We start from the raw sequence: 9,712 nt of genomic DNA, 5'->3' as shown, positions 1-9,712 counted from the left end.
ATTAAATACTGCTGAATATGTTTGTGTTCTTCACTTGAACAAATCCCTCATCTTTGTCATTTAGGCTTTCATGGCATATTGTTCATTGATAAGTTACAAAAAAACAGTTAAGGATATTTTCCATTGGCCTACTGGACAAAGGACCCATAGAAAGGTCCAGGATACTGCCCTGCATGTATGTACGTGTATATGACTATACTTCTTTATCTCCACATTATCCATGCAGTCTTATACTTAACATCGTTCAGAAGAACTAATGTATTCCTTTATTTCTGTAGCCTCTAAGCTCAATTGTTTTTATTTTTTTTATAATTTGTCTTATCTGCTGAGACATGAATGCAATGATTTAACCTTTTTTTTAAATCAAAGCTTGTTTTCTACCTTATCAAAAGAGCCTTGAACACAGAACATAGGAGGATTTGAATTTGGTTTGATCTTGTTTCCAGCAGCATCTGATCAACATGCTCTTATCCCGTGTGGTATTGTGGGTTTGGAAGACAGGCTGCTCATTTGATGATATTGAAATCACAGCTCTTTCTCGCAACTGATATGGGCTTGATAGGAATTCTATTGCAGAACGGTGGTGCAACAATGATAATAGTAAACCATGGACTGTCTCAAATGATATCCTAAAGTAGTGCACTATATAGGTAATAGGATATCATTATTTCAAGAGAGGGCAATATTAAAGAACATTCATATAGAGATGTCTTGTGCAGAATAGCCATTCTGTCATAGATATTGCCAGCTCTATACATTACATTTCCTTCTGTAATATTGTATGTTGGACTCCAGTGAGTAAACCCCAAGTTTATCAATACCAAGCTTGGCTTATCTGTCAGTACTGATGAACATACTGTAGGATCAGCTACAATTTAATAACTATAGCCAGGATCCTTATCAGAAATGAACACACACTGCGCCTCATCTCTTGATTAAAAAAAATGAATAGCTTGAAGACAACTAAAGTAATTTGATTTATGGGAACAATTCTTCCTTTTAATGCAATGCAGCCTCTCCGACAGGGAATGGAAGAGCCACACCTGGCATTAGAGTTGGTTGGGGCCTATTGTGGTGGCGTAATGGATACCACTGAAAGAGTCCACCTCTTTGTAGATAATTCTGTGTCTTTGTATAGGAAAGTGGGGGAAAAGCTTTTTGTATTTCTCTTCATTTTGTGTCCTCTGTAGTCCCCATCACATGTGACTCAATTATGTTATCCTATTTGTCCAAACGTGTAAATATAAGTTTTGTTAATAAAAACAATGTGTACTTTTAATCATTCTCATTGTGATTTATTTGTTTTAGGGATTATTCATATTTTGTGCAAATATTCTAACTGTAATCTGATGTGCAGTTGGACAGATTTAACTTGCTCTTCCAATTGATCACTGTAAACATCAATACTGACAAAACACTGGATATTGCATATGTTTTTATTGTTGTATATATAATATATTACAGCCAAAACGAGGCCATTTTAATTTGAGGGTATTTTGAGCAGGGCAAATCAACGGTTTTAACATGGGTCAGACCTGGCATCCAACATCCAGGGAACATTTTCAGAATGTTCTCACAGCACCTATAAAATAATGTGACCTGCTCCAAGGGGTTCTAGAATCTTTCTTCATTTGTCGAAGGTAAACAAAAGCCTAAAAGGGAAACAAGGAAATTGTGTATTGTTTCTCAGTGTATTAGGGATACTATAGGATAATTGTGTCATACATATTCACAGGGGTCTCGTACTTGAGTGTGTGTCTTTCAGGACATGAATGCTCGGACACTGCCTCTGATGGTGGCTCTGCAGATGGGGCAGTGACGCAGGCTGGCAGCACAGTCGCTACACACCACCAGGTGACCACAAGGGATGAAGACAATGGAAACCCGCTTGTCCATACACACCTTACATGTCCGCTCCTCCTGCAGCTGACGCAGGAGCTCATCAGGGGTGGGGTCGCCCACTGCTGAAATACGCACAGGAGTGTTGGCGTTTGTGTGCGTGTGCTGGCGTGTGTGTGTTTGTGTGAAATACACATGACCTCTGACCTTTTTCTCTGATGGGTGTCTGTGTCCTGACCCCTCCTGCACTGAGCCCATGCCTCTCCACCAGCCCTGATAGGGACAGAAAACACCAACAGTAAAGGGTGAGACATGGTTACTCACGGTAACATCATCTAAACTAATCATTTGTAAAAATCCAAATAATTTCACAGATCTTCATTGTAAAGGGTTTAAACACTGTTTCCCATGCTTGTTCAATGAACCATAAACAACATATCCAGGGTCCCTGATCACCTGCGTCAACGTGCCTTAGGCATGCTGCAAAGAGGCATGAGGACTGCAAATGTGGCCAGGGCAATACATTGCAATGCCCGTACTATGAGATGTCTAAGACAGCGCTACATGGAGACAGGACGGACAGCTGACTGGCCTCGCAGTGGCAGACCACGTGTAACAACACCTAAACACGATCGGTACATCCGAACATCACACCTGCGGGACAGGTACAGGATGGCAACAACAACTGCCCGAGTTACACCAGGAATGCGCAATCCCTCCATCAGTGCTCAGACTGTCCGCAATAGGAGGCTGGACTGAGGGCTTGTAGGCCTGTTGTAAGGCAGGTCCTCACCAGACATCACTGGCAACAACGTTGCCTATGGGCACAAACCCACCATCGCTGGACCAGACAGGACTGGCAAAAAGTGCTCTTCACTGACGAGTCGTGATTTTGTCTCACCAGGGGTGATGGTCGGATTTGCGTTTATCGTCAAAGGAATGAGCGTTACACCGAGGCCTGTACTCTGGAGCGGGATCAATTTGGAGGTGGAGGGTCCGTCATGGTCTGGGGCGGTGTGTCACAGCATCATCAGACTGAACTTGTTGTCATTGCAGGCAATCTCAATGCTGTGCGTTACAGGGAAGACATCCTCCTCACTCATGTGGTACCCTTCCTGCAGGCTCCAGCCATACCTCTTGTTCTGTGCGTGATTTCCTGCAAGACAGGAATGTCAGTGTTCTGCCATGGGCAGCGAAGAGCCCGGATCTCAGAATGGTGCACGTCTGGGACCTGTTGGATCGGAGGGTGAGGGCTAGGGCCATTCCCCCCAGAAATGTCCAGGAACTTGCAGGTGCCTTGGTGGAAGAGTGGTGTAACATCTCACAGCAAGAATTGGCAAATTTGGTGCAGTCCATGAGGAGGGGATGCACTGCACTACTTAATGCAGCTGGTGGCCACACCAGATACTGTTACTTATGATTTTGCCCCCCCCCCCCCCCCCCCCCCCCCTGAACTTGTTCAGTTTATGTCTCAGTTGTTGAATCTTGTTATGTTCATACAAATATTTACACATGTTAAGTTTGCTGAAAATAAACGCAGTTGACATTGAGAAGACGCTTCTTTTTTTGCTGAGTTTATTTACATGTTTAACAAGAGTCTCCATTTGTTGTTTCTCAGTGTCAATCCAGTCATTTCAGATGAACTAGAATATCAAAAGGGTTGTGTTAAAATATGAACGTGGTCAACATCAGAGTTAAAGATACCAACGTTGGTCCAGCAGGCTATTTTTAGGACTCCCCCAGGGGTCAAAGTGTAATTAGAGCCCTGTAGGTTGTAAGTTCAAGTAATGTGAGCCCTTAGCCTTTACCTAGCCCATAACAATAACAATCCGCTGGTCCCTACCTCCAAACAAGTAACTATGGGTAGAGGCAGTGGGTTCTGTCAGACAAGGCAAACGTTTAGGGATTGACCCCTGTGAGCTGTACCCAGGCACGTGCTGCTACTATACCATCACCCTGGTAGTGGATGAAGTGAATCCCCTCCCCTTACAGTGTTAAGTGCTTTGAACATCAGAAAAGTTCTATGTAAATCCAAGCCATTATCATTAATATAATCACCATTCTTACTCTGACCTCTGCTCTGCGGCCTCCTGGTCCGGTCCTCCTCCTCAGCTGCCAGTATGTCAGTGACCAGGCCAGACACGGAGGTGTAGTGCTGGCCATTCAGCAGGTACTTCGTCTGGACCAGACCCTCCACCAGGCCAGCCTCAAACCCCATCTGGAGCACGGTCTGGACCACAGGAGACAACGTGGCCGAGGGTACGCCCAGACCACCCACCACATCTGACAGAGGGGAGGACAGGGAGGGACAGGGAGAGAGAAAAAACAAAACAGGTATTAGTTGGGAAAGAGACGGTTATATAGAGTTTCACTGAAAACCAACAGCACTGCATTTTTTATTCAGCGTTACCAAGACGATGTGTCTCTCCTTGAGACATGGAAAACCAGACTTTTTTCCTCTCTTGTATTCAGTACAACTAAAAAAAGATGAATAGCAGATTCAGCAACAGTATAAGATGCTATTGTGCTAGCATTTTATAATTTGATAAACGCAGTACCCCAGGGTGTGGGAGTGGAGAGAGCAGTACCCCAGGGTGTGGGAGTGGAGAGAGCAGTACCCCAGGGTGTGGGAGTGGAGAGAGCAGTACCCCAGGGTGTGGGAGTGGGCAAACAAGAGGCAACCAAAAGCCCCGCATCACCTCTCTGACACACATTAAACCACAGAAACAAACTGAGGTCTGATAAATACAGAGAAAAGCACCACTAAGGGATACATCTGTTTCTCTGACTGTCCTCTAAAACAGCTGAAACGGACAGTATTTGTAATTCTCTCGCTACACACACACACGTTTAAGTGCCCACTTATGTAATACATCCTCTTAGTCTGTATCCAGGGGAAAGCAGCGTATTGGTTTCCAAGGCAATCCATATTTATTGTGTTTGTTCAGCACAGGTTAACACGTGGGGCGGATCACCCATTGATGCCATTTAGGGAGGCGGGGGTCAAGAGAATGAAGTGGATGTAATATAAGTTTCAATGTTTTCATTTGTATCCTGGGACTCACCATTTTCTGAGTTCATTTCTCTGGACACCGGAGTCTGTGATACACCCTGGAAAACAAATCAACACTGGGGATCTATTCTGTGAGTTCTCTAACACACTGTAGTGACCACAACAGTTATGTTGGCACACTGCAAATATACAAATGATCCTGGCTTTTGGTATGACAGTGGAGGACAGTGAAGCACAACAGTGAAGGATGAATGTTAGGGATTAAGGTACTTACCACAGTCTCTATATTGAAGTGAGTATCCTGGATGTTGCTGACGTAGTCTCGCCCTCTCGTCTGGATCAGGAAGTCACATCTGAGGAATGAAAGAGAAAGTTGACATAGCAGAACCGTGGACACAGGGTCAAAGGCATTACATTTTGCATTTTGACAGTTTGTGTGTTACCGTGGGAACCACTTGGCGTGCTCCTGCCAGGGGTCATCTCCAGGTTCCCAGTTCCTCAGCCCTCCATCACAGTAGAAACATTTCACGTTGTCACCGTGTCCTAGGAGGAGGGACATAATATTTTGTCTATCATAGCACTTCTGACAAAGACTTTACATGAAGATTAGACACACTAAAAAAACACACACATGCATACAGTACACACAGACAGCAAGCAGTGTGTGTTTGCCGTCCGTGTACACACACACACACAGGCAAATTTAGGTATAAGCGACAATGGCAGCCGACCGGGGCGGCATCTTGTTGGGGACAGCACGGGGCGCCCACACAAACAAAATTGGAATGCTGACATTTGCAGGATCGGTTTTCTATCGCTCATTTGCATTATCATGTCACCGTGTGGGACTGTGAGTCAAATAGCCTTGTCGGAGAGGGGGCCTTGATTCTAGTTTGTGACATAGGCAGGCTACTACCTGGGAAGGTCTTTTGTATATATTTGTATAGTTTAAAATGTTATGATTATTTATTTGTATTGTTCCAAATATCTGAATAAAAATGACAGTTAGTGCAGAATGGTGCTTTGTTTTGGCGGGGGCGCTGAAGGGGGGGGGGGGGGTCGCCCAGGGAGCCATACAAGCTAGAACCGCCACTGCACACACAATGACACAAATGATCACATGAATACACACAGGCAGACACCCCAACATTCCTGCTGTGAGAATGTGGATTGTGTTATTGCATTTCCAAAACTGAATTTCAAACAAAGGAAAAGTTGTTTCTGATTCGCTCTCATAGTCGTTTTATGTTCTAAGATTTAATGAACACAACAGTCTAACCATAACAGTGATGTTTTCCTTTACGCAGTCCGAGTCCTGTCCAGCTTTTTCTGTCTACAAACACATGACTCAGCGTGTCTATTGTCCCACACACAAAGACTGGAACCTGCTATTTCTGAATATCCAATTGCCAATTTCTAATTGCCAAGGCGTGCGTAATTTTGTCCAATAGCTTCACTAAACATGGGAACTAAAAGAAAGAAGCAAGTTATAAAATGTTCCCAACATAATTTAGAAAAGTGGAAAAACCCAACACACACTGATGTCACAATAGGATTTCTCTCTCACCATCAACAAATACTATTGCGCACCTGTGTAGAAGAATCCTGCCCTCGACAGAACATCAGGCTGGACCGCCGCACCGGTGGGCCAGTTGTGGAAGGTGGTGAGACGGGATTCCTCTGACTCCATCTCGGGGTAAACAGCCTGCCCGGCCGCCCCCTGGTCGTCCACAGTCATCCTCTGGAGCTGGCTCAACAGCTGACCGTCCACGGAGTCAGAAGGGGACCCGGGGACGACATACAGTGGGATATTCCCAACGGCTCTACCCATTACCAAACTACAAGTGGGGAAGTGTCTCTTGTGTTCGACGATCGGACTGTCCCCATGGACCCAATACCTCAGGATCCCTCCACAACAGAAGCACTTTACCTTATCATCGGGCTCCAGAAAAAAGAAGCCCGCTCTGGCTAGGTTGGTCGCGGTGACCGGTGCATCGCCCGGCCAGTTTTCAAAAGTTCGAAGCCTCTCCTCCTCGCCTCGCATCTGGGGCGTCTCCAGAATATACATAATCTCGCTCCTGTCATCCGTCATGCTGGGGGTTGTGGTCTCTTCTTTTTCCTTCGGTCCTGTGGCAGTCATCCCTGTTCCGTTCCATAGTGGACTGTGCAGATGGGAGCGCGAAGCGCGCAGTGCTGAGCATATATTCCCTGCAGCTGTAAGCACGGCTTGCGCAGTAGCCCACATCAGGCAGCGTTCCAGAACTCACTCACTAGATGCCAGAAGGCAGTCCCATGGGGTCAAAACATAGAGATAGATAGAGGAACCATGTTTATATCCGTGACAGCATAGGTAGCGCCATTGAGGCTACAACCCATAAGAATCCCCACACAGTTGACTAGTTTGACCACTTTAACATTTCGGAAGCCCTCTATGGCGCTGCCCATGCTATATTGGCCTTTTGGTCAATAGAGGCCTCTGTCATTCTCTTTTCCAGACTGTTTGACGGGGATGGCCTATCACCAAGAGAAGAACAGTGCGTTAGTGAGACGTGTCCAACCCGGAATCCACCAAGTTTAATTTGCTAAACCTACACATTAAATAATGTATATTTATTGCTGCAGATTTTGCACAATGATCGCGACTGTAACCAGTCTCACAATGAACACTGAACAAAAATATAAATGCAACATGTAAAGTGTTGGTCCAATGTTTCATGAGCTGAAATAAAAGATCCCAGAAAAGTTCTACATACACAAAAAGCATATTTCTCTCAATTGTTTTGCACAAATTTGTTTACATCCCTGTTAGTGCGCATTTCTACTTTGTCAAGACAATACACCTGACAGGTATGGCATATCAAGAAGCTTATTAAACAGCATGATCATTACACAGGTGCACCTTGTGCAGGGGACATTAAAAGGTCCAACCAGCCTCACAACCGCAGACCACTTGTAACCACGCCTGCCCAGGACCTCCACATCTGTCTTCTTCACATCTGTCTTCTTCACCTGCAGGATTGACTGAGACCATCCACCCAGACAGCTGATGAAACTGTGGTTTTGCACAACCAAAGAATTGCTGCACAAACTGATGCTCACCTTCGATGGCCACTGGTAAGCTGGAGAAGTGTGCTCTTCACAGATGAATCCCGGTTTCAACTGTACCGGGCAGAGGGCAGACAGCATGTATGGCGTTGTGTGGATGAGTGGTTTGCTGATGTCAACGTTGTGAACAGAGTGCCCCATGGTGGCAGTGAGGTTATGGGATGGGCAGGCATAAGCTACGGACAATGAATACAATTGCATTTTATCAATGGTAATTTGAATGCACAGAGATACCTTGATGAGATCCCGTGGTCCATTGTCGTGCCATTTATCCACCTCATGTTTCAGCATGATGCACAGCCCCATGTCACAAGGATCTGTAAACAATTCCTGGAAGCTGAACATTTCCCCATTTTTTCATGGCCTAAATACTCACCAGACAAGTCAGCTATTGAGCATGTTTGGGATCCTCTGGATCGACATGTACGACAGCGTGTTCCAGTTCCCGACATTATCCAGCAACTTCACACAGCCATTGAAGAGGAGTGAGACAACATTCCACAGGCCACAATCAACAGCCTGATCAACTCTATGTGAAGGAGATGTGTAGCGTTGCATGACGCAACTGATGGTCCCACCAGATACTGACTGGTTTTCTGATCCACACCTCTACCTTTTTTAAGGTATCAAACCAATACCAACTGTACATACCTTTGTGTGCCTCCTCATCAGTATACCTGCAGGCAAACTCACACACAAAAGTGAGCCGTTCAGCCATCTGTGCCCAACTACTGATTGTCAATGTGTTCCCTTACTGCCTTAGAGAGAGGAGAAGAGGGAAAGGGAGACTATAAGTAGAAGACCAATGAGCCTTCTTCAAGGAGGTGGTTAAGGCATATTAGGCCTATACTTTAATAGAAAATATATCCAGGATTTATAGCCGGGGTCACTGTAACCCCCCAGATTTTTGTTGTTGGAGACTTAGGCATAAAGCTCATGATCTTTATTTCTAGTTTGCATAGCTCATGATGGAATTTCAGTAAGCATTTCACTGTTTCACCTGTTGTATTTAGACAAATAACATTTGATTTGAATTATAAACATCTTCCCTGGCCTTGCCTACATGTCTTACACATCCAATGTAAATCTGTTAGGCAAGGGGTTTTATCTGGATAGCCAAATATTTATTTCGGCATGATTTAGCCCTAGGAAAAATATTGTCTTTGTAGCCTAAATCCCTGTGTCTGAATGGGACTTCTACATGTCTGGTGTCTCACAACAACAGCAACATATGACTGTTTATTGAAATTACTGCCCCTCATTGTTCCATGCATCGTACCTGTTTTGCATAAACTTCCCATAAACTGTCACTAGACTCTGCCTGCCAACACTGGTCCACCATGCAGGGCCACTCACTTTTTTTGTTTTGTTTTTGTTTTTGTGTTCGATTATTTTTTCTTTTTTTATTAACAACAAATCAATACAGAAAGTACATGAGGGAACACAAGTACATGCAGACTACATACACTGGACAATCGAGCTGGGGGCACAATATCACAATACAATTACACAAGGACCTTAAGGGACATACATACACTTACAATTCTAACAGCTTTTTTGTTAGTTGAGTATTTAACTGTCTTAAAATACAGTTCAATTTATTTTCGTGTATATGAAATTTGGCCAAAAGAATAATGAAATTAATTACATAAAAATGTTTCAGCTTATTTCTATTGTATGTAAAGAACCCAAGCAGTACATCTCTCCACAATAGTGTAATATCTTCATAAATGTGTTCAATTATAAATCTACTGA

The 9,712-nt window shown here is 44.3% G+C and overlaps 1 protein-coding gene across 6 annotated transcripts; it reads right to left on the bottom strand.

The window, feature by feature from the left end:
• Positions 1-1,422: 1,422 nt before the first annotated feature.
• On the bottom strand, positions 1,423-7,384 carry LOC110492502 (baculoviral IAP repeat-containing protein 7). Of its 6 annotated transcripts, none has more exons than XM_036947506.1 (8): positions 6,443-7,384; positions 5,296-5,395; positions 5,127-5,205; positions 4,905-4,950; positions 3,907-4,122; positions 2,047-2,112; positions 1,747-1,961; positions 1,423-1,652 (listed from the first exon to the last, which is right to left on the bottom strand). In XM_036947506.1, the coding sequence occupies exons 1-7, from the start codon at positions 7,095-7,097 to the stop codon at positions 1,762-1,764; spliced, it is 1,362 nt and encodes a 453-aa protein (XP_036803401.1). In that variant the 5' UTR covers positions 7,098-7,384; the 3' UTR covers positions 1,423-1,652; positions 1,747-1,761. The 6 variants fall into 6 exon arrangements, with proteins under 6 accessions (XP_036803401.1, XP_021422558.2, XP_021422561.2 ...); XM_021566883.2 differs by having other exon boundaries at positions 3,898-4,122; positions 6,443-7,383; XM_021566886.2 differs by having other exon boundaries at positions 3,913-4,122; positions 6,443-7,382.
• Positions 7,385-9,712: the final 2,328 nt, after the last annotated feature.

The sequence above is a fragment of the Oncorhynchus mykiss genome, chromosome 16, assembly GCF_013265735.2.
Source record: "Oncorhynchus mykiss isolate Arlee chromosome 16, USDA_OmykA_1.1, whole genome shotgun sequence".
In the NCBI taxonomy this organism is placed as follows: domain Eukaryota; kingdom Metazoa; phylum Chordata; class Actinopteri; order Salmoniformes; family Salmonidae; genus Oncorhynchus; species Oncorhynchus mykiss.
The sequence above is the reverse complement of the archived record's forward strand: the minus strand, read 5'-3'. Positions and strand labels throughout refer to the sequence as shown.

Excerpts from the sequence above, each read along its gene's own strand:
- LOC110492502 (XM_021566882.2), bottom strand. The coding sequence starts at position 7,097 with ATGTGGGCTACTGCGCAAGCCGTGCTTACAGCTGCAGGGAATATATGC. Across the intron at positions 5,396-6,442 it reads GGCAGGATTCTTCTACACAG|GACACGGTGACAACGTGAAA; the intron begins GTGCGCAATAGT and ends CCCTCCTCCTAG. Across the intron at positions 5,206-5,295 it reads CACGCCAAGTGGTTCCCACG|ATGTGACTTCCTGATCCAGA; the intron begins GTAACACACAAA and ends TTCATTCCTCAG.